A 25,049-nucleotide genomic window follows, 5' to 3' on the forward strand; every position below is an offset into this window, starting at 1 on the left:
AAGCACTTATGGGGCAGGTGCTGTGTTAACTAATTCTTATAACCCCAAATCTGTCTGCAGAGCCCATGTTTTTTCTGACTACTACATGTGGCTTCTACTGTATTTGTGTTAAATTGATTTATTTTTTCCCATGAAGGCCCACCTTAAAGTAGATAAAATATAATAAAGCAGTAAAATATAATAAGTTTATATTAATGTTCGATTCCTAGTTTTCTCTCCATTTGCCTCTTTCATTCCGGGACAAGTACATCTAGTCAGAAGGGGCCTCCCTCCATAGCCTCTGTGGTTATATTCTATAATAAAGCTTCTTATTGTGATGAGGGTACCCCAGAAAACTAGATTGCTTTCCACAGAATTCTGGATCTATTCTGGGGAAGAATCTTGTATATTTGATTTAGTTTGGCTCTCCTTAAAGTCACCATAGGCCTATATTAGATTGAATTTAATTAAATCTCAGATTGGCTTTAGGGGAAAGGAATGGTTATCAATTGAATTTTACATTTATTATTCCTTCTTGCACAGTAAGTGATAGAGTCTGATGCTCTTGGTCTCCAGAACCCACGTTTCTTATACTTTACAGGGTTGTCTGAGAATTCAGAAAATAGGTATATATCCTCTCCTGGTACCCTGGACTCCAACCTCACCTGATCTTCCCTGCCTTAAGTTTCTCTACCCTTGAACAACTGGGACAAAAGTTACCCCCAGGCTAGAAATTAAAGGGAGAGACACATAACCATCAACTGACTACCTGACGTAAGGCCTAACAAAAATGAGTTCAATCCATAATTTTTATTTACTTATGTGATTCTTAACCTTCACTAATGATACACATGTAGTAATTGTGTTTGAATGGTAGTTCACAAAATACTCCTTAACTTGTATTTAAATAAAGACAAGGGAAATAATGTATATCTCTGAATTCTAAAAGAATAAACAACAGTAAAAACACCATTGGCTTTTGATGCCGGTAGGTGTTTATTTAGCACTGTGTGCCAGATACTGTTAGGCACTGAGTTTAAAAGGTAAATGAGGTGGCTCAGTCAGTTGAGCATCTTCTTCTGCTCAGGTTGTGATCCCAGGGTCCTGGGATTGAGCCCCCAAACCAGGCTACCTTGTCAGCTGGGAGCCTGCTTCTCCCTCTCCCTCAGGCCTGCTGCTCTCCCTGCATGTGCTCTCTCTCTGTCAAATAAATAATAAAATCTTTAAAAAAAAAGGTAAATGGGCTTTGTGGCATCCATGCCTTCTGCCAGCTCACAGTTTAAGGAAAGACAGATGCATAGACATTTCAAATTAATGATAATGGGGTGTAGTAGAGGTCTGCACTGGGAAGAGGTGATGGGACACAGGAGGAGACCTAGAGGGAAGGGGCACAAAATGCCTTGTGGAGGAAGGTTCCCTGAGCTTAGTTGAAAAGTAGGAAGAGTTTGCCTATAAACATGAAGTGTGTGAGTGTGGGGAGCTGGAGAAGTTTTCAGATGAGAGGACCAGCGTTCACAGAGTGACCAAGGTATAAGAGAGCAAGCCCCTGGGTGGATGGGGTGGAATGGGATGAGGTGAAGCTGACAAGTAGGCAGGGCCTTGTATCTTGTGCTGTGGGGGTGTTGTAGGCAGTGTGGAGTCATTGAAGCAATTTTAAGTAGAGTAAAACCAGATAGCAAGAATATATGGAAATGTTTCCCGTCCAGTCTTATGTCCTTGTTCAGAACATCTTAAAAAGACAAATGTGACAAAAATAAAAGGTATAACCTTATTTTTGAAGGTAGGTGCTTAAAAGAGGGAGGTAATTAAATGAAGACCTGTGAAACCATGAATTTATGCTATTTTAATTTCCACATATCTCTGGACCATTGAAATTCCTATGTTAACAGTGTATAAAGTTACACATTTAATGTATTATATTTTCCAAAATTTATTAGTTTCTTTAAAAATACCTAGGTATAGTATTGTTTTCTTATTTACATTAAGAATTCTGTACAGAATGGGTTTTAGAGATATCTTTAATCCTTACTGACTGCAGCTGGAGTAGTCTCACCCTTAACTGCGTTATCCCCCCCCAATATCCTTGGCTATGTTCCAAGACCCCCACTAGAAGCCTGAAACTGCAGAACCTTATATGTACTATGGTTTTTCCTATACGTACGTACCTATGATAAACTTTAATATATAAATTAGGCACAGTAAGAGATTAATAACAATAATAAAAGAGCAATTATAACAATATACTGTAATACAGGCTGTGTAAATGTGGTTTCTCTTTCAAAATATCCTATTGTACTGGACTCACCCTTCTTGTAATGATGTGAGATGATAAAATGCTGATGAGATGAAGATAAAGTGAGGTGAATGAGTAGGCATTGTGACCTAGCGTTAAGCTACTATTGACCTTCTGACTATATGTCAGGAAGAGGAGCATGTGCTTCTGGACTGCTGCTGACGTCGAGTAGCTAAACCAGACAAAGTGAAACTGTAGATTTGGGGGGTGGGGAGTATGCATTGACTGTATTGGGAAGAACAGAAATCAGTGACAGTGTTTGAAGGATGTTTTATGTTTGGTATTTTTAAATTTAGCAAATATTTATTAAAGATTTCTTGTATTTTCTTTCTCCGTACACGTGATGCAAATTAATAATTACTGCTACCAGTTTTGAGTTCCTACTGTATATTAGAAGCTGTGCTAAGCATGTTTTGTACATAACTCTAATCTTCCCAACAGCCCTAAGTAATATTGGCATTATTCCTGTCTAGGGATAAGGAGACTTATCCTTCATTCACACATCCAGTAAGTGGTGGAGCCTGGATTTAAACCCAGATCTGTTCCTGAAAACTTCATGCAGTTTTCAACATTTTCCTCCATAGTGTAGGAAGGCATGACAAAGGGAATTCTGATGGCTCTGGTACCAGCTCCTAGAAAGGCATAGCAGGCTGTTGTTCCACCTCTGCTTTTGATTTGGTGATCACTAGAGGTGGCCTTTAAATAATGGAGCCACAGATTACAATTGTTTTTCTCCGAAGTACTGCACAGCTGATTATGGAATTTGTAGAGTCTGTGCTCCTGAGTATTTGCTGGTATGGCAACCCCTTGTATGTCTAGTACTAGTAATTTTGAACACTCAGTTTCTGGTATGACTCCAGACCTACAAGTGGCTCTTTATAGCCTTAACTACCCAAAAAGTGAGCCTCAGATAGCAGCACTGGCATATCCTGGGAGCTTGTTAGAAATGCAAAAACTTAGGCCCCATCTATATTTACTGAACTGGAATCTGTATTTTAACACAGTCTCTAGATGATTTATGTCCACATTAAAATTTGAGAAGCACCACCTTAAACAAATAAAAAGAAAAATTGATTTGGCAGCAGCTGGTTAGTACCTGATAAACTAGCCATAAACAGCCAACATATTCATTTGTTTCATTTCTTAGGAGTCATGTTAATTAAAATAGTTTAAATTGATAAAATCATATAGACTTAGATGGGATTTTACAGGATCTAGGCCACCCTCCCTACCATAGTAGAAGATAACTTATTTCTAGAACATAAATTTTTATTTATAAATTATATATCTATAATATTTATAGAATATAGATATTTTTACAGTATACTAGCCATTGAAAAGTGCTACTGATGAAAATTTCACAATTACAGGATTGTTAAATCAGAGAAGGAGCTTGACATTTGTGATCTAAAGATTTAAGGATTTGGGAATTTGAAGGAGCAGTGAGATCGAGTTCACTTTCTGGTTTGTCATTTGTCAATGACAGAGTGATTTGTGGTCACAGTCCTTGGGCCCTACTCTGGAGAGTCCCAGAGAGGTGCTATGATTCCTCAGCTGTGATAGGAAGAAGATGCTTTGTTACTAGTGTTGTCAGGTAGCTACATGAACTGATTTGTGGGACTTTAGTTTTGCTGAAACTAAGAAGGGAGGAACGGATTTTCTGCTGCTCTGGTCAAGGTCATCACTCAAGCTGGCTATGTTCTGCTTGCCTGTATCCTCAGAGACAGGTGGGCAAGGCAGCCCTCAGGAGAGTAGACTATTTCCTGGGGCCTCTTTTACTGGATATTGGCCACCCAAAGAATATGTAATTGGCAAAATTATGCCTCCTTGTTTGTTTCTAGGTCAAGCCCTATGATTATTCAATAAATAATCATTGAGGGATTGACAATTTACTGTTTCACTCTATATCTCCGTCTTTTGTAACACTTCTCTATAAAAGCTGGTTTCTTGATCTAATGTTAGGATTTGATCTTAGTGTGCATAATCATATATCATACATATACATGTATATATCAGGTATTTCTGTGGAATAGTTAAGTGATTTTAATAACATATGTCTCTCTCCTTCTGAAACTGTAGGGTTCATCTGCTGATCGGAGTCAGTGGAGGGAGCCAACCAGAACATCTGATGGCTTGTGCTCACTCTATGAGGCAGCTTTATGTCTCTTTGAAGAGGTATCTAATAATAATTAAAAATTACTTTGTCTTAAAATGCTAACTTGTATTTATTCCTTAAAAATAATTATTCAGTGTTTGGAAAGGATGCAGAAGAAAGTAGCATCAGTGGTTGCCCCTGGAAGTGGAGCTAGGGTGTCTGGCATCAGGAATGGGAAGGAAACGTACTGTTCAATGTATACCCTTTTATTCATTTTGAACTTTGTATTGCGTACAGGTAACTAAAAACTTTTAAATAAAAACAGATACACAAACCAGATATAAACAAACAAAAATCAAGCTTAACGAATTATTATAAAATAAATATCCTTCTAATCTGTACCCAGGTAAAGAAATAAAACTACCAACCACTCTCACTGGCTCTTTTAGGTCCTGGTCTTAACCCCTGCCCTCCTCCCCTAAGCAACCACTGTCCTGACTTTTAGAGTAATCACTTCCTTGCCTTTCTTTATCGTTGTCACTCAGGTGTGTATCCCTAGATACTATAATGCATTTTTGCCTATTTTTTTTTTTAAAAGATGTCTTTTAAATCTCTTAATCTATAGGTTCCCCTCCATTTTTTTCTTTTCCTTCATTGTTTTTGGTCAGGAACCTGGGCTTTTTGCTGATTGATTATTCGTAATGCAGTTCGTTATGTCCTATTTATTTCCTGCAAATTGGCAGGTAGATCTAGAGGCTTGACCTGAGGATTGGTGGGTCCTAGGTTTGATCCCTTTGGCAAGACTATATATGGTGTTGTGATCTTTCATCAGTTTCCTTCTAGTTGTCTCTCTCGTGATATTAGCAACTCTTGATGCTTAATGACTACATTTATTAATTCATTGGTTGTTGCAAAATGGTGATATTTTAATTGTATCATACCTCTTTCATGTATTCATTGGAATGTTTTTATAAGGATGATTCCCTTATCAGCTATTTGGTTACTCTGCTTCAATTCATATAAGAAAGGCTTGAATAAATGCTTCATTATGTCCATCCAATTTTAAAAAATTTTAACACTGATTTTTGTATACTAGTGTTCAGTTTAATGAATTGGTCTGTCTTCTTCCAAAGTGGACCAGTTGATTTCATTTGAAAAATATCATTATGAACCTATAGACAGACTTAAACCTGTCTGAGTTTTTAACCCATTAAATTATTATCTCTAGTGGAGTTCATATTGTTTCATCTTTGGCCAATAGTCTTTCAGAGTAGTAGTCTCTTCAGGGTGGTTCCTAAGTTCTTTTTTTTTTTTTTTTTTTAAATGTATTTATTTGAGAGAGAGAGAGTGCAAGCAGGGGGAGGGGCAGAAGGAGAAGAGAGAGAGAATATCAAGCAGATTCCCTGCTGAGTGCAGAGCTCCATTTGAGCGGAAACCAAAATCAAGAGTCAGACGCTCAACCAACTGAGCCACCTAGGCGCCCCCTAAGTTCTTTTGATATAGGCCTAATAATCTTTCATAGCTTTCTTTTCTCTGACACATCAAATTATTCCAGACTCATCTGTCTGCATCTGCTCGTATTTCGTAGTTATTGGAGGTACCTTTGTCACCTTTTTCACCTAGTTTTGTTGTGAACGTTAAGTGTGGACCTGAAGTTTGGCCTTGTAGTTGTTCTGTGTAGTGAACCAGAGTGTTTAGAAAACTGCATGACTGCTGCTCTCTTCCTAGATTTCTACCCTGCCCCCGCCCCAGTTTATAAACACGTTTCTAAGCCCTGTAATTAATTTTTTTTCTCTTTTGCTCTTTTTGGGGGGATGTGGGGCGGACGAGGAGAGCTGTGATTTATCATATAAAACTTATTATAGTAATAAATCTTTAGATTAAAAAATTCTAACACTCTTGGCCCCACTACCCTCCTTTTGCTGCCAGCAAAATTTCAGATCTTTTATTAGGGACTGGCAGCCTTCACTTATGCATATTTTGTATGTCCTCACAACTGTCCTCATGTTCACTGGAAAATGTTTAACACACATGTCATTCTATTGTTTTGGATACTATTTAATGATTCTGACTAAAATTATTCTGTCCGCTTCAATTTAATGGGCTTTTGAAGATTGACCTTTTGAAGGTTTTCCTTCTATTGTTTTGTTTGAGCAAAAAAAAACACTACAAGACAGACAAAAGAATTGACAACAGCTGCAGTCAGAGTTAATATTTTTTTTAAAGTAATCTCTACACCCAACATGGGGCTCTAACTCACGACCCCAAGATCCAGAGTCTCATGCTCTATCAACTGAGCCAGCCATGTGCCCCCAGAGTTAATATTTTTATTGTATAGAGTTCATATAAGCCAATTAAAAATCCATTAAGCACTAATAAATAAATGGGCAGAAGTTAGTGGTAAATAAATAAATGGAAAAACTTTAGTTCTGTTGATAGTAACAAAATGTCAAGTTAAAATAACATCCTCTTTTATCCCACTTAAGTTTGCAAAAAATTAAAAACATAATGCTTATTATTGGTATGGATACAGTGCGACTGGTACTTTCACGTAGATGTATTCCTTGATTAGGGCAACTGGGATGGCCATGCTGGGTCCTATCCTTTTGGCAGGGTTGTGGGGAGCGGCAGGTAGAGAAGTGTGGATTTTTAAAAAAGCATTATGAATGCAAGAGACTTTACCATTATATTCAACACAGATGGTAAACAAGTGATGATTTTTATTTTATGTATACATAAAATATACTGCTGGTGATGTATAGTAGCTCCATTTTGGAAAGCAGTTTGTTATAGTATGTCTCAAGAATCATAAGATTATTGTCCTTTTGGGATATAGTAGCCCCATTTCTGAGCTTCTCTACTTAAGAAGTAATGAAAAATGTAGAAACAACTGTGTTCTTAAAAATGGCTTATAAAACAAAAAGAATCTAAATGTCCTATTTAAAAGAAAAGATTAAGTAAATTGGATTTTTTACATTAGGTGGAAAATTATCAGTTCATTCATGAAGATTAGGTAGCCATAGAAAATTTTGCATGACTTCTGTTTCATCACTTTCATATATCCACTGTGATAACTATGTTAAAGAACGGGAATATGCAAAATTCTGGAAGAATGTACGTAAAAAAGATAACATTCATTGTATTAAGGTGATAGGATTATCAATGTGTTTTTGTTTTTTGTTTTTTTAAAGTATGCTTCCATGTAAGCTCGAACTCACACAACCCTGAGATCAAGAGTTGCATGCTCTACTGACTGAGCCACGGAGGCGCCCCTTCTGCTTTTTTTTTTCCCTCTGTCATGCTGTGTGTGTAATAATTATTAGTTAAAAAAGTATTGATTGTGTGTCTCCTCCTCCCCATTTTTGCCACCTTTACTAGTTAGTATCTTTTGCAGGAGTAAGTAGTCTAGCCATCTGTATTTAAAATGAGATGTATTGTTCTTAGGTTATTTGAGCAGTTGAGAATTTTAGAAGTAAGGAAAATAAACAGTAATTTCAGGCAACACTTATAAAAATGTCTCCATTAAGAACGTCTTGCCTATTTATTGCATGTTTTTAATATTAATAGGTTTGCAGAATGGCGTCTGATTACTCAAGAACGTGTGCTAGCCCAGATAGCATTCAGACTGGTGATGCTCCCATTGTCTCAGAAACCTGTGAGGTTTATGTCTGGGGGAGCAACAGCAGCCATCAGTTGGTGGAAGGCACACAGGAGAAAATATTACAGCCCAAACTGGCTCCCAGTTTCTCTGACGCTCAGACTGTGAGTTCTCTGCATGTCTTACAAATTGGTAAATGACAGGGTTTGCTGGAAGTAGTGTTAAGAGATTTTTTTTTAAGTGAGTGAAGAGTCTTGTTTCTTATCTATATTATTTCTATATACCATGCTGTATCACTTTTTTCATTTTAATAGAAAAAAACCATTTTTAGTCCATTTCCCTAACATGGTTCCCAAGTTTTAAAAAATTAAACTAGGAGCTGGATTTTTGAAAAGAATTATGAATGACAAGAGACTTACCATTATATTTCAATGCAGATGGTGAACAGGACTAAGTAAAAGCTGGAATTTTCCTTTTGCCAGATTGGCATTTTATTTTCTTATTATGATCTTCTTTTTGTTTTTTTGTTTTTTTACATTTGTAGCTACGTCTTAGCCAAGCTAGAACTTTCTGTTTTATTATTATTTTCATTAAAACTTAGGTTTTTTTCGAATGAGTGTAAAATATATTTTGTATGGTCCTTGCCATAATGGACTCTAGGGAATTTACAGGATAATTTTGTTTCTTGCCCTTCATGCACCAATTATAAGATGAGGCTAGAACATTTTACTTTGTTGCTTTATTGAATCATGACTGGGTAGATACCCTGAAGAGAGAAAATATTCATTAATTTGAGCTCAACAATAAAGTCAACATGAAAAGTCCATTAATAGTTTTCTTAATTTTCTGTTTAATCTCTCTGGAGATTCGCACCGTATTCTGCTTTTAAAGACTTCCTTTGAACCTCTTTGTTAAAACTAGCGTTAAATATTATGCTTTGATTCTCACAGAAGCATTTTATTTTACTCTTCTGTTTGTTTGCTTATAGATTGAAGCTGGACAATACTGCACTTTTGTAATTTCTACGGATGGCTCTGTCAGAGCTTGCGGTAAAGGCAGCTATGGGAGACTGGGCCTTGGAGATTCTAATAATCAGTCCACTTTAAAAAAATTAACATTTGAACCTCACAGGTCCATTAAAAAGGTTTCATCTTCTAAAGGATCTGATGGTCACACCTTAGCTTTTACAACAGAAGGAGAAGTCTTCAGTTGGGGAGATGGTGATTATGGGAAACTGGGACATGGAAATAGTTCAACACAGAAATATCCCAAGCTTATTCAGGGCCCTCTGCAGGGAAAGGTATGTGCTTTGTTTTTGTATTTAAAAATAATTAGATGTGCTGTGCTATAAGTGATGATATCTTTCAGATTTTGATGTGTTCTTTCCGAAGTCTTCCCCCAAATCCTTTTTATCTTTTGTATATTTGCTTTATGGTTTACAAAACACTTTCACATATATTACTTAATTTTAATTCTTATAACAACTTTGTTAAGGTAGTTATTATTCTCATTTCACATGAGGAAACTGAGAATCATCCATTTCACAAATACTTGTTCAGTATCTTTTGAGTGCCAGGCAGTGTTTTAGGCATTGGACATGTAGTGAACAAAACAGACAAGATCGTTGGTCTCATGGAGCTTTTAATCTGTGGATAGATATAGTAAATAAGTAAGCACATAAAATAATTTCAAATAATAATAAAGAAAAAAATTGAGTATTGTAGTAGATACTAACTTGGGTGGGGTGTGATATTAGTTAATGAGGTCATCAGGTTGGAGGAGCTGGCATTTTAATAGAAATGAGGCATTTAGAGTGGTTAACTCACTTGCCTAAGGTCACACGCAATTAGCACCATTAGAAACTGAACCTAGATCTCCTCTTCTAATTTCTATTTTACCTTTTTTTAAAGAAGTGAAGGTATTTTCCTGAACTTGTAATTATATGCAATTATACAGATTCCTCTATTTTAAGATTACATTCTTGCCACAAAAGTTTTCTTTATATAAGATCCTTTTAAAATTTAAATTTTTATATTATACTAGAATTGCAAGTGGGACACTTTTCCTTCATGGGAGGTTGACAAGATTGGCTATCATATGAATTTTACTTTATTATAACTTATAGTATTTTAACTTAGATATCAATCCCAAAGCAGTGAATTTTGGAATGTTCACTTGACAACATCATGGGATCCTTGATAAGATGTTGAATGTAGGGCTCTAAGGAAATTTTCAGATAAATACTATTTGTAGTTGTATCTTTCTAGCACCTTCTTCTTTAATTCCAATTCTTTGAACATTTTTTTACTTATATTCCTTTTAGTGTCCTATTTTTAATGGAAACACTGCCAATTAAATATAACTTAGTATGAATGTCATAAAGGAACAATTTTCCAAAAAGTAAATTAATAATTTACAGATAAAAATTTCAGAAGTTTTTAGCATATTATCTAGAATGTATTAGGTGCTCAGTGTTTCTTTTTTTGAAGATTTTATTTATTTGAGAGGGAAAGAGAGAGAGGGATTGTGCATGAGTGTGGCGGGGGAGGGGCAGAGGGAAAAGCAGACTCCCTGCTGAGCAGGGAGCCTGCTGTGGGGTGGATCACAGGACCCTGAGATCATGACCTGAGCTGAAGGCAGATGCTTAACTGACTGAGCCACCCAGGTGCCTTGTAGTGCTCAGTATTTTTAATTGAATCTAAATTTTGAATTTTCTAAAGTGAGTTCTAATTTTTGAAGATTGAAAAGATGCAGAGTAATTAGCATAGATTTTTTTTTTTCTGTTAAGTCCCTATTATGATCAGTGGTGAAATCTGAGTCATTTTCCAATTACTGCTGTATACTTTTATTTCCCTGATTCTACTCATCAACTGTATAGCCAATTGAGGGTAAAGAGATACTGCTAAGAGTTTAAATAATGTAAGCTTACATACTGCTTAGATCTTTTTTTTAATTATAATGTTTTTTTATTATATTATGTTAGTCACCATACAGTACATCCCTGGTTTCTGATGTAAAGTTCGATGATTCCTTAGTTGCGTATAACACCCAGTGCACCATGCAATACGTTCCCTCCTTACTACCCATCACCAGTCTATCCCAATCCCCCACCCCCCTCCCCTCTGAAGCCCTCAGTTCGTTTCTCATAGTCCAGACTATGCTTAGATCTTTCTGCATTGGTAATAGTCACTATGTTTTTGAGAGTTATCCCTATTATGTAATGAGTTTTTCTTGGTTAGCCAGAATTGTAGGTTTTATGTTAACATTATATCTAAAATTTTTTCATTGTTCTGTTAGTGTTTAGCCCGTGCCAACTCTTTGAGTAAAGATTTGTGATACAGTATTCTTGCAAGTGACTAGATTGATGTGTTCGGGGCTTCTGCTACCTTCCTGGTGCCTTTGCGCGAATTAAGGAAAGTTATCTTCTCCGGGTGGAAGCCAGGTTTCTGGCCTGGCAAACAAAGCAGAGGCTATATTTCAGCACTTTCATGACCCCAGGCACCCTTGTTCTGGGCACAGCCTCTACAACTGTACATGGCAACTTCTGGATAAGTTGTAAATGTCAGTGTCTCTGAAGTCTCTGTGCATAAGATCAAATATGAGCTATATGTTTTAGCACATTCATGTTCTTCATCTTGGTGTGCTTTGTGTGCAATGCAGGTAGTTGTTTGTGTGTCTGCCGGTTACAGACATAGTGCTGCTGTCACAGAGGATGGTGAATTATACACATGGGGTGAAGGAGACTTTGGAAGACTAGGTAAGCTTTTTTAAAATTGAAGTTACTCTCACAGAAAAATAGAAATGATGGTTACTGAGAAGCAGTGAGACTAGATTTAATAGGCCAAAAAACCTGTTATTTATTTTGTTAGCTTTAGCCCAGAGGAAGACAGTTTTATACAGCGAATACCTGAATTCTAGTGCTGAAATTTAAGCTGTAATTAAATCTAGCAAGTATTTACTGAGTACCTATTATGAGCAGACGCTGAAGGATTTCAGGGACAAGAAAGATACCATCATGGTCCTGACGTGTGTGAGAAAACAAGTCGACATGAGCGTGATACTAGATAGCATTAGACAAGTGCTGGGAGAGGAGCATATATAGAACATTCTAATGATTCACTGAAGGGACTGTGTGTCTCAGTTTGAGAGCAGCCCAGAAGGTTGGATGAGAAGATAGATACTGGAAATGATTCTTTCTCTCATATTTAATTGCACTTTGAAAATACCTCATTTCTGTCATTAACTTAAAACTTTATTCTACCTGTGAAGAAATGGCCTAAAGAAAAGGAGTTAACAGCATTATTCTTTGTTGTGTGTGTTTCATCCAAGGTCACGGAGATAGTAACAGCCGTAACATTCCAACATTAGTAAAAGACATTAGCAATGTAGGAGAGGTTTCTTGTGGCAGTTCACATACTATTGCTTTGTCTAAAGATGGGAGAACTGTATGGTCTTTTGGAGGAGGAGACAATGGTATGTAAAAAATTATTTATTGATAGCTTTGGACTTGTTTTCTTGAGATTTAAAAAAATGTTTTTTTCTGTTGTACATGCCTATTGTAGGAAAGCTCTCTAAAGATGAGTAGAAATTTTAGAAATTTAAGTGAACTGTTTCAACAAATATTGCTGTAGCCATTGTTAAAACTTACATAGATGGACCTCTAAATATATATGTATTTATATAAACATGTACAAATATTTCCACATAGATGTCTTTTTTGAAAACCAAAGCAGACATATATATATCTTAGATATTTTATAACCTGCTGGTTTTTATCTGACAGTATTTTTTTAATATCTTTCTATGGCTCTACATTTTTCTAAAGAGCTCAATATATTCCTTTATGTGATTGTAATATGACTTTTAAAAAATGAGTTTATTATTGAGTATCTAGATGGCTTGCAAATATTTTTCTGTATCAAAAACTCTACACAGTGAATGACTAAATCTTTGTCCACTTATTCACAACTACCAGCAGTGTGAGATTGCTTATTTTCCCATGTCTTTCAACAACAAACAGTGGGTATTGAAATTAAGATTACTTTAAAAATAATTTCAATAGTGAAAATGATATCATTTAATTAATATTTCCTTGATTCTTAGTGAGGTTGGATTTATTGTTGTTGGGCATTTGTTTTTCTTTTTTTTTAGTGATTTGCCATGTTTTCTATTTCAGTAACCATTGGCTCTGTTCAAAAATTAAAAATAATTAGATACATACAAACTCCTTGTGTACAGCCTATTTATTACATCAGCAAATTTGAAGTTAGAAATATGACCATTAAAAGTAGAGAAAGAAAAATAATTTCCCATATCTTTCTTAAAGTGGTTTTAATTGCTTGAAATTAAGATTCAGAAGGCTTTTGGTTGGTTGTTTCTTTCTTGTAACAAAAACATTCATTTGTTCACCTCCTCTGCTGTCAGAAACAGAGTTTTGCACATCTGTCAGCTTAGTGATAGAAAGATGAGTGATATTTATCAACATACTTTGGTAAAGAATAGAGGTTCTTTAAAACAAATTGTTTAACTTGAATGTGCTTTTTTTGGTAGGCAAACTTGGCCATGGAGATACTAACAGAGTGTATAAACCTAAAGTTGTTGAAGCTTTACAAGGAATGTTCATTCGCAAAGTTTGTGCTGGGAGCCAGTCTTCACTTGCTTTAACATCAACAGGGCAGGTAGGAATAAGGGATGAGCATAAAAGGATTAAATTATTTCAGAAGAGTAGGTGACTAAAAAGTAACAATCATAATTAAACCTTAAAGTTAAAAAAATGGATTTTACTTTTTAAGATTTATTTATTTGAGAGAGAGAGAGAGAGAGAGAGAGAGAGAGAGCAGGGGTGGGGCAGAGAGAGAGAGAGAGAGACAGTCTTAAGCTGACTCCGTGCCGAGTGCGGAGGCCCATGAGGGGCTTGATCTCAGGACATTGAGATGACAACCTGAGCTGAAACCAAGAGTCAGACACTTAACTTGATAGAGCCACCCAGGCGCCCCTTAAAAAATAACATTTTAAAGGCAGTCTACTGAAATGAAATATTTTCTCCTGTTTGAAGAGGTAGAGTATTTGCAAAGGAACCAGATTTCCCACCTGGCCTGTGTAACCCAGATAAACCCATCCTCAGCCCCATTCTTTGTATTAAGAGGTTTTATAAAACTTTTTTGGCACTCAGCACCCCTTAAATTTTTTCCTAAAAATTATGACAGTGGGAGAAAGTGTGAATAGATCTTGTTAAAACCAGTGATAAGAACTAAGAAGGCAAGAAGGTGATCAAAAGAGAGGAGAAATTTCCATATGGAAAATGATCTGAGAGGGATAGGTGTTTCTAGGAAAGGCTTAGTCAGGCTTAGGATAGTCAGAACTTTACAATCCCTTTGTAAACTTTTGAACTTCTGTATGCATGTTTTGACTTCTCTCTGGTTTTTTTGGTGATGGAGAGGATCCAGGTATGGTGATAGACTAATAATAATTTTCTTCTTACATCCATCAGCAACCAAAAAGTGAGCTGACCACTCATTTTCTCACATGTAGGAATCCATTATGTGTCAGGTAGTGGTATAAAAATGTTTTCTGACTAATTCATAAGGCAGATGAACAGCAAAGCTGAAATTAGCATTTAGTGTCATTATTTTGGAGAGACTAGAATGCCTTGTGTCTTAAAAAATTAAACTCAAACTATTCATTACTCTATTTCATTAATTGGTCATTTGTTACAATGCTGGATGCTGCCTTAAAACCTGGAACTTCTCTTTTACATCTTTCTCACTTTCTCACTGGGTTTTGTGGTGAGAATATATGAATTGAAGCCAGAAGATGTTCACTTGTTTAATGTATAGCCATAGGCAAGTCGCAGACCTCCCTTGATCACCATGTGGTCCTTTCGTATGAGAGGGGTAATGATTTCTGCTTTGCTTACAAATGATCATAAAAGGTAATTACATGAATTGAGTTTCTATAAATTACCAAGTACTATTCAGCTATTAGTTGCTAATAATGATAATACATTTATTACATTGAATTTCAAAGGAACTTGTGAGTTAGTTGCTATATAGAACAGTTGTATCATGAGTATGCTAAGTTATGTGAAATCAAATATATATACTTAGGAAAAAATAAAGTGAGAGAGAAATACTTTTAAATGACAAGGGTAGTTCTGTTTACTGTTAGACTTGTTGAGCATGAGATGATCAACATCTGTTTTTTCCTCAGTCCTCTCAGGCCGCTTCACAGCTGACTTCCCATCATATTAAATGTGATTCTTATGTTGAAAAATACAGTATGTGTATCTTATACAAGGTCCCTCAATACAAGCCAAGTATTTCTTCATCTGGTGTTCAGCCAGAGGAACACTGCAAGAGCAAACTCTAGCTATATGGGTTTCATTGAGTGACAGTACTGTATTGTACTTGATGAGTGATTTAGATTTTGAATGACTTTGACTATGTATTTTTTCACCTTCCTTGTCTTTAGAAGTTAACCCCTCTTAACATACAGCTTTACGGTACTGGAATTTTGTTCTTCTGTTTTGTCTCAAGTAGTTCTCTAGCAACTGGTACAAGTATTTGCTGCTCTTTTTTTTGTTAAGAGGTTTAACATCTCAGTAGTCTTTACTGAAAGAATTACAAGACAAAAAAAATTCCCAAACCCAGTGGCATAAGGATAAGGGTCTCTATGATATTACCAGAACCCACCAAAGGAAAAAGAAAGTCACTCAGTTTGCTAATTTTTTTGATTTGGGGCTGCCAAACTGACAGTCATTCACCCTTTTATCTTCTTCTTCAACTCACCTTTCCCATAAGCTTCTTAAATCAGTCAGTGGCTGTCGTAGTATTAATTAACCAAAAATAAAGACATTCAGAGAGCTTTGTTGACTGCTGCTTTACATGGCCCTCTTTGTAAGTGATCATTAAAATTATTATAACAATGAGGTGATGTGATTTTTAACTAAATCATAAACATCAGTTTTGTGACTTATGTAATTAATTTTATATGTTCACACCTTGGTCTAATCAACCAAGAAATATTTGTTGAGACCTTCTCATATGAAAGAGAAGTTGGAAGATGGCTACAGTATTTCTAAGCTGCTAAGATCATTCTAAGGTCCTTCCATTTTTTTCTATGACCAATTATTTTTTCAGTTCAACTGCTTGTCTCCCTGTATAGTGAACATTTAGAGGCAGCAAAAATAAATACTTAAGAAAACCTTTAACAGTCAAAACAGTAAATACTATTTTTAACAACAGAAAGTTATTATTATTTTTTTTCAAGATTTCATTTATTCGAGAGCGAGAGAGCGCACAAGCAGGGGAGGGGCAGAGGTAGAAGCAGATTCCCCGCTGAGCAGGGAGCCTGACGCGGGTTTGATCCCAGGACCCTGGGATCATGATCTGAGCTGAAGGCAAATGCTTAACTGATGGAGCCACCCAGGCACCCCAAAAGTTACTTAGTATCAAGCCACACTCTTATTTATTTTTTTAGCTTATTTAAAAAAAAGATTTTATTTATGTATTTATTGAGGGAGAGAGCGCACGTGCACGTGAGTTGGTGGGCAGCGGGGATGCAGAGGGAGAGGGAAAGAGAGAATCCCAAGCAGGCCCCAGACTCACTGCGGAGCCTGCTGTAGGTTTCCGTCTCATGATCCTGAGATGATGACCTAAGCCAAAACCAAGAGTTGGACACTTAACCGGTTATACTACTCAGGCACGCCTAGATGATATTTACGTTTAAACAACGTAAGTCTTCAACCTAGTATCTCAGGCTGTTACATGTAGTGCTTTTCTCTTTGTTTCAGGTCTATGCGTGGGGCTGTGGAGCTTGTCTCGGTTGTGGTTCTTCAGAAGCTACTGCACTGAGACCCAAGCTTATTGAAGAACTGGCTGCCACAAGAATAGTTGATATTTCTATTGGAGACAGTCATTGTTTGGCTCTTTCTCATGGTAACGTCATTTGTTTTTAAAAGAAGTATTATTAACCATTACCTTCAATAAATGTATTGCATTTAAATTTGGCTTTTCTTTATTTTTAGATAATGAAGTTTATGCCTGGGGCAATAACTCAATGGGGCAGTGTGGCCAAGGAAATTCCACAGGTCCTATTACTAAACCAAAGAAAGTGAGTGGCTTAGATGGCATAGCTATTCAGCAGATCTCTGCTGGAACATCACATAGTCTGGCATGGACTGCTCTTCCTAGGGATAGGTAAGAATGCCATGTTTAAAAATTCTTGTGTTCTAATAACAACAGAAGCACCAATGAAAACAAAAATAATTGTTCATAAAATGCCCTTCTGAACATTTCTAGTATTGATTTTTTTACTGTCACAGAAATGACACCTAGAGTTCTTTTATTTGAGTGTTGAGGTTATATTATATGAGCAAGAAGTTATACCCTGTATTTAAGATACTTTCTTGATTTAAGTGTCTTTTAAACTTTTTGAATTCCTTCTCTGTTTCTAGATCTGATTTTAAAAATTAAATGATTCCATATTATGAGGAAGTTACATTAAAATAAGTCAGAACTAGGTTTCATTTTTTATTTTTTTAAAGATTTATTTCAGAGAGAGAGCATGAGTGGGGAGGGAGGGAGAGGGAGAAGCAGACTCCCCTGCTGAGCAGGGGTCCTGATGCAGGTCATGATCCGAGCCCTGACCCTGGAATCATGACCCGAGCCGAAGGCGGATGCTTAACTGACTGAGCCACCTTGCCTAGAACTAGGTTTTATTAAACAGTTGATTAGCCTCAGTGGCCTTGGTCTGGTTGGTTTTTTGAAAATAAGCAGTGGCTATACTTTTAAATAAAGGAAGTTACTTTTGCAGAAATTTAGCTTTTTCCTAAAGAGATAACCATATCTTTTTAGAAAATTAGGTAGTTGATTTTTATTAGAAGTGTGAATTTTAAGGAATTTTAGGGTTGTTTCAGGTATTTTCAGATGTATGTGAGCTCATTTAAACTTGGCATGTATTATATTTGCATTCCAGACCTTTGATTCAGATCGATTTATTATGACATTCTAACCAATAAAAATCATTTATAGGTAATTACCCTCCAAAAGAAAAGCTAAAAAATAATAAATTGATTATAAATAATTTGCTATTCATATTAAATTTTCAGCTTCCCACTTCCTATGTAGATAGTTGGTTCCCAAGATCTTGACAGTCTTCACAAGGACCTTTAGAATTGTTTTTTTTTTTAAAGATTTATTTATTTGAGAGAGAGCACGCGAGAGTGCATGCGAGTGGGGGGAGGGACAGAGGGAGAGACTCCCAAGCAAACTTCCCACTGACTGCAGAGCCTGATGCGGGGCTTGATCTCATGGCCTATGAGATCATGACCTGAGCCAAAACCAAGAGTCGGATGCTTAACTGACTGAGCCACCCAGGTGCCCCAGGAGTTTTTCTTTTAATAGATTTCAGTTTACTGTTTTATAGAGTCAGGCTGGTTTTTTTTTTTTTTTTTTGTAAGATTCTGTTTATTTATTTGGCAGAGAGACAGTGAGAGGGAACACAAGCAGGGGGAGTGGGAGAGGAAGAAGCAGGCTCCCAGCAGAGGAGTCTGATGCGGGGCTCAATCCCAGGACTCTGGGATCACCCCCTGAGCCGAAGGCAGACGCTTAATGACTGAGCCACCCAGGCACCCCTCAGGCTGTTTTTCTTAATATGAAATACACATTTTATAGACCCTTAAAGCCAGAAGACTATAGTCGATCCTGTGGCTCAGGTCTTTGCCTTTGAGTGAGTGAATATCCAACCTTCCAAAGTAGGTTGTGGCTATATGTTTTCTCTTTGAAGAATTCTAGGGATGGCAAGTTCTTGATTTTCCTTGGTTGCTAAAATGAAGGGCTTTTAACTTTTGTAATCAAGAAGGCCTTTTGTATATCTTGTTGAAATCTTTCAGGTTTATTAATGGTTTGAATTTTGCCTTTGATCATTTGTGGAAATTTGCCTGTTAAGGCTATTCCATTGTTTTCTTATGCTTCCTTCTAGACAAGTTGTTGCATGGCACCGGCCTTATTGTGTAGATCTTGAAGAGAGTACCTTCTCACATCTGCGTTCTTTTCTTGAGAGATACTGTGATAAAATAAACAGTGAGATTCCCCCACTCCCTTTCCCTTCATCAAGGTATGTTATGTGTATGTATATTGGTGTGTGTGTGTGTATGTCTATTAATTACTCATTTTGAGTTTGACTTTTCTTTTTCTGTTTTCCCCTCAATTGTATTAAACTTCTTTAGAATCTAAAAAAAGAGCTAAACTTAGGTACTTATTGATAATGACCTTTAGGAAAAGTTACCCATAATTTCATGAATCACATTTTAAAAATCACTAGTGGTCATAATTTGACAAAATTTTTAAAGAGAAAATGTTACCCAAACTGGATAGCACATGCTCTTTTATGTTCCAGAAGTTCACAGCACTTTGTTTGGTTTCAGGGAACACCACAATTTCCTCAAGCTGTGCCTGAAGCTGCTTTCAAATCACCTTGCTCTTGCACTTGCGGGAGGGGTAGCTACCAGCATTCTGGGGAGACAGGCAGGTCCACTTCGAAATTTGCTTTTCAGACTGATGGATTCAACTGTCCCAGATGAAATTCAAGAGGTAAGCATATAGGACTTGGAATCTGTCTCAAGCCACATCTCTCCCTAAAGTTGTAGCTCATAAGTTCAACCATATATTGGAAAACTTCAATTGAATGTTCTTTCCCTTACTCCTTTTTTTGGTAGCAGTAAATGTTTTTGGTTAACTCATCCTTTAACACAAAAGGTCAAATGTCATCTTCGGGAAGTCTTTCATTCCCTGCTCTCCTGCCAGGTTAGGTTTCTCTTGTGTGTCTTCTCATTGCATCACGTTGTATTGTAGTTGTCTGTTGACAAACATGTCTGTCTTTTCCACCAGAGGATAAATTTCTGAGGACAAGGACCCATTTTTATTTTTTATTATGGTAAAATACATATAACGTAAAATTTATTACCTTAACCTTTTTTTTTTTTCTTTTTCTTGAGAGAGGGAGAGAGAAGGAGAGAGGGGGTGGGAGGAACAGAGGGAGAGAGAGAATCTTAAGCAGGCTCCATCTCCATTCCCAGCTCAGAGCCTAATGTGGAGCTCGATCTCACAACCCTGAGATCATGACCTGAGCCAGAATTAAGAGCTGGACACTTAACTGAGTGTGCCACCCAGGCACCCCTATCTTAAACCATTTTTAAATATAGTTTAGTGGTATTAAATACACTTATAATTACAACCATCACCACTACCCATCTTCATATTTCTTTTCATCTTATAAAATTGAAATGCTCTACCCATCTCAAACAATAACTCCTCATTCCCCCTTCTTTCCAGCTTCTGGCAGCCACCATTCTACTTTTTGTCTCTTTGATTTTGACACTCTAAATAGGTCATGTAGGTGGAATCATAAACTGTTTGTCTTTTTGTGGCTGGCTCATTTCACTTAGCATAATGTCCTCAGGGTTCATCCATGTTGTAGCATGTGTCAGAATTTCCTTCCTTTCTGAGTTTAATAATCTTCTGTTGTAGGTATATATCACATTTTGCTTATCCACTCATCCATCATCTTTATGACCTTGGATTAGGCAGTAATTTCTTAGATATGACACCGAAAGCACAAGCAACCAAAAAAAAGAGAGATAAATTGGACTTCATCAAAATGGAAAACATTTATGTCTCAAGGGGCATTATCAAGAAAATGAACATACAACTCATACATAGAATGGGAGGAATATTTGTAAATCATATGTCTGATAATATTCTAGTTTCCAGGGGCACCTGGATGGCTCAGTTGGTTAAGCATCTGTTTTTGGCTCAGTCCATGATCCCAGGGTCCTGGGATCAAGCCACCACGCCCATCGAAAGTGTGCTTCTCCCTCTGCCCCTCCCCCTGCTCATGCTCTGTCTCTCGCTCACTCTCAAATAAATAAAATCTTAAAAAAAAATTCTAGTTTCCAGAATATATAAAGGATCCTTACAACTCAACAATAAAAAAGATAACCCAACTTTATTTTTTAATTTATTTACTTTTAATAACCCAACTTTAAAAATGAGCAAAGAATTTTGAGTAGACATGTTTCTGGAAAAAATATATGTGTGGCCAATAAGCACATGAAAAAAATGCACAATAGCCTTAGTCATTAGGGAAATGAAAATCAGAATCACAGTGAAACACTACTTCATACCCATTCGGTGGCTATAATAAAAAAGACTGAGGATTGTGTTAGGATGTAGAGAAATTGGAACTCTTGTGTATTGCTGGTGGTGATGTAAAATGGTATAGCTGCTTTCGAAAGCAGCTTAAATAGTTAAATAGTTAAATGTTAAATTACCATACAATGTAGCATTTCCACATTTAGGTCTGTACCCAAGAGAATTTTCACTCAAAAACTTGTACAGGAATGTTCATAGCAATATTATTCATAATAACCAAAAGGCAGGAATAAACAATTGTCTGTCAACTGATGAATGGATGAGCTAAATGTGGTATCTCCATACCAGGATAATCTTATTCAGGAATAAAAAGAAGGGAGATTCTGATAACATGCTACAACATGACTGAACCTTGGAAGCATTATGCTAAGTAAAAGAAGCCAGTCACCAAAGGCCACATATTATATGATTGTATGTATATGAAATGTACAGAGTAGGCAAATCCATAGAGAAGGAAAGTAAATCAGTTAGTTGGTTGTTAGGGGTTGGGGGAGAGAGGGGAGCGACTATTAATAGACACAGAATTTCTTTTTTGGGGTGATGAAAATGTCCCAAAATTAGAATAGGGGTGATGGTTGCACAACTCTGTGAATATACTAAACCACTGAAGTTTTTACTTACAAAAGGTGAATTTTATGGGGCGCCTGGGTGGCTCAGTCATTAAGTGCCTGCCTTTGGCTTAGGGCGTGATCCCAGCGTTCTGGGATCGAGCCCTGCATCAGGCTCCTCTGCTGGGAGCCTGCTTCTTCCTCTCCCACTCCCCCTGCTTGTGTTTCCTCTCTCACTGGCTGCCTCTCTCTCTGTCAAATAAATAAAATCTTAAAAAAAAAAAAGGTGAATTTTATGATATGTGAATTACATGTCAAAAAAAAAAAGCAAAAAAGGTAACTGATTTTTCAACTGGAGAGACATATCTCTGGCATGTGGGTAGAAGAAATATTAACCTGGTGGTGAATGGGAACTCTGACGTTTTAATATTTATCAGGAATGATAGTGTAGTATTTTTAAAAGGTCAAAAAGTACTGGAGTAAAATAAGGAAAGTAAACTTTAAAAATTATCTTTAGAAATTATTTATTGTCCGTGGTGATTAGTCTATTAGGAGAGTCCTTCAGAGATGAATTCTCAGGATGTGTACAGAGCTGTTTCCTGTTCCTTATCTCTGAAACTTCTAGTAACTTAATCTGTTTGTTGCACTCACTGTTGCTGCTCCTTCTTGTTTCTTTTTAAATGCTTTATTTTGAGTCATTTGTAGACTAAAGGAAAAGTCGCATAAAAAATAGTTTTCTCACTCAGTTTCCCCTAATGCTAATGTTGTACATAACCACAGTACAGTTATCAAAACCAAGAAATTAACATTAGCTTAATGCTGTTCATTACACTAAACACTTTATTAGAAATTTGATCAGTTTTCCAGTAATGTCCTTGTTCTTTTGAGGAATCCTATTCAGTATCCCGTATTATAGTTATTTGTTGTTTCTCCTTAGTCTCCTACACTGTGTGACAGTTCCTCATTTTTTCCTTGTCTTTCATGTTTAGACAATTTGTGAGTACTGGTCAGTTATTTTATTGAATATTTCTGTTGTTTTCTCATGATTGGACTGGGGTTATGCACTTTTGGCAAGAATGCCACAGAAATGATGATGTGTCCTCAGTACACAACATCATGGGGTTCATGGTACAGGTGTGTCTTACTGCTGGAGATTTTGACCATGATCACTTGGTTAAGGTGGTGTCTGCTGGGTTTTTACATCCATCAGTAGCTTCTGAGAGAGGGTGGATAGGAAAACTATTCTTGCAAATACACTCACAGTGAAGTAGTTTGTGAATTGAATATCTTCATGAATAGTTCAGGGCATAGAATTGTAATCTAAATCATTTTCCTGTTAAGAATTCATTCTCCCATAGAAGGCATTGTCTTCTAGCTTTCAGTGTTATTACTCAGAAAATCAATGGTCTTCAAATTTTTATCCTTTGTATGGAAATCTGCTTTTCTCTCTGGGTTCTATAGCAAATTCTATTTGTCCTTTGTGTTCTCACATGTATGAACTGATGTGGGTCTGTTGTTAACCATGGTGCTTTATACTTACTTGGGTGGACCCTTTTAATTTTGAAACTCGTAGTCTTCAGTTTTAAGAAGTTAGCCTGAAGTATATTGTATATTGATTTCCTTTTCATTGTTTTCCGTGTTTTCTCTTTCTGGAACTCCTTATTATTGGGATACTAGATCTCTTGGATGGGTCCTCATAATTTTTCTTGTGTTTTCTTTCCTGTTTTCCATTTTCCCCCGTCTATTTTATGAGAAATTTAATTTTATATTCTAACCCTTCTATTGAAGTTTTTGAAATTTCTTCTCTTGTATTTTAAATTTATAAGAGCTCTTAAATGTCAAGTGTTTCTTTAGTCCAACACTCTCATTTTACTGATAAAGAAGCTATAACCCTGAGAAATTATGAGGCCTAAGATAATGCAACTATTCTTAATAGCTACATGGATGTTTGTTGGTCTAAGTCCTTCTTGTTTTAAAATTCTTAACTTAGGGGCACATGGGTGGCTCAGTCGGTTAAGTGTTTTCCTTCAGCTCAGATTATGATCCTGGGGTCCTGGGATTGAGCTCCACTTCGGGCTCCCTGCTGAGTGGGGAGCCTGCTACTCCCTCTCCTCCGACTCATGCTCACTCTCTCTAGTGCCCTCTGTCCCTCTCTCTTGCAAATAAATAAGATTTTTTTTTTAAAGATTTTATTTATTTACTAGAGAGAGAGAGACGGAGATAGCAACAGAGAGCACGAGTGAGAACAGCCAGGAGGAGAGGGAGAAGCACACTCCCTGCTGAGAAGGGAGCCCGAGGTGGGGCTCGATTCCAGGACCCCGAGATCATGACCCGAGCCGAAGGCCCAACCGACTGAGCCACCCAGGTGCCCCAATAAATAAAAATAAAAATAAAAAATAAAATAAAATAAAATTCTTAACCTAAATGCCCAGTCCCCAGGGAGACTTTCTGTCAGCTCATAGGCCATGTTAGTTACCTGTGTGTGTGTTCATTCAGGTTTGTATTTCCTTTTACTTTCCCTATATGTGACTCCTTTCACACTCAGGATCTCTTTCCCACTCAATTATATGATTAAGAAAGCAGGACTTTTGTCTTTCTTGTTCATTTCTGCATCTACAGCACTTCGCGGAGAGTCTCACCGGGCCCAGTGTTATAGAGTCATTACTAAATATTTGTTGGATGGTGATTAGCTATTAGTGGCATATTCAAAATATGTATTCTTGTCTACTTCAAGACATCTAAAGGATCGCGTGCTTTTTTTCATGTCCCTTTCTTCAGACTTCTGTGATCTCACCTTCTTCAGACTTCTATGATCCTAATAGTGCATTTATTTTTCATATGTTTCTATTAAAAAGATAAGGAGTAGGCCAGTAAATACACTTCTTTTTCTATACTAGGTGGTAATTGAAACTCTGTCAGTGGGAGCAACCATGCTATTACCTCCATTACGAGAACGTATGGAATTGCTTCATTCTCTTTTACCCCAAGGACCTGATAGATGGGAAAGCTTATCTAAAGGACAGGTGAGCCTTTGCATGGTATCTAAGTAAACCAGTAATTACGCAGACACTAAAATAGGCTGAGAGGGAAATAAAGCTATCGATTACCATGTGTTCATGGAATAATACTTTATGGGTTTAGTAAATCCTAATATTTGATGTTTTGTTCTGGAAGAGTTCCCAGAATTCTAATGAAGGTGAAGCACATGATAATCTATTAAATGATTTGGAGCTAATTATTAAAATTTAATAATTTGTTGCTTATACTGTTAAACCAGAGACATTTTGGTTTATAGTGTGCTGAGGTGAAATCAACGTCATTTAAA

The 25,049-nt window shown here is 36.6% G+C and overlaps 1 protein-coding gene across 7 annotated transcripts in view; it reads left to right on the forward strand.

The window, feature by feature from the left end:
• Positions 1-25,049, forward strand: part of HERC1 (HECT and RLD domain containing E3 ubiquitin protein ligase family member 1) — a 177,575-nt gene that overhangs the window by 40,616 nt on the left and 111,910 nt on the right. For all 7 annotated transcript variants that reach the window (XM_034660855.1, XM_034660861.1, XM_034660859.1 and 4 more), the window contains 11 exons: positions 4,352-4,447; positions 7,935-8,129; positions 8,954-9,265; positions 11,626-11,722; positions 12,295-12,438; positions 13,516-13,643; positions 16,757-16,901; positions 16,991-17,162; positions 18,946-19,080; positions 19,391-19,556; positions 24,622-24,747. In XM_034660855.1, the coding sequence (XP_034516746.1) occupies positions 4,352-4,447; positions 7,935-8,129; positions 8,954-9,265; positions 11,626-11,722; positions 12,295-12,438; positions 13,516-13,643; positions 16,757-16,901; positions 16,991-17,162; positions 18,946-19,080; positions 19,391-19,556; positions 24,622-24,747 (1,716 nt within the window). The remainder of the gene's footprint in view (positions 1-4,351; positions 4,448-7,934; positions 8,130-8,953; positions 9,266-11,625; positions 11,723-12,294; positions 12,439-13,515; positions 13,644-16,756; positions 16,902-16,990; positions 17,163-18,945; positions 19,081-19,390; positions 19,557-24,621; positions 24,748-25,049) is intronic.

This window comes from Ailuropoda melanoleuca, chromosome 5 (assembly GCF_002007445.2).
Source record: "Ailuropoda melanoleuca isolate Jingjing chromosome 5, ASM200744v2, whole genome shotgun sequence".
Lineage (NCBI taxonomy): Eukaryota > Metazoa > Chordata > Mammalia > Carnivora > Ursidae > Ailuropoda > Ailuropoda melanoleuca.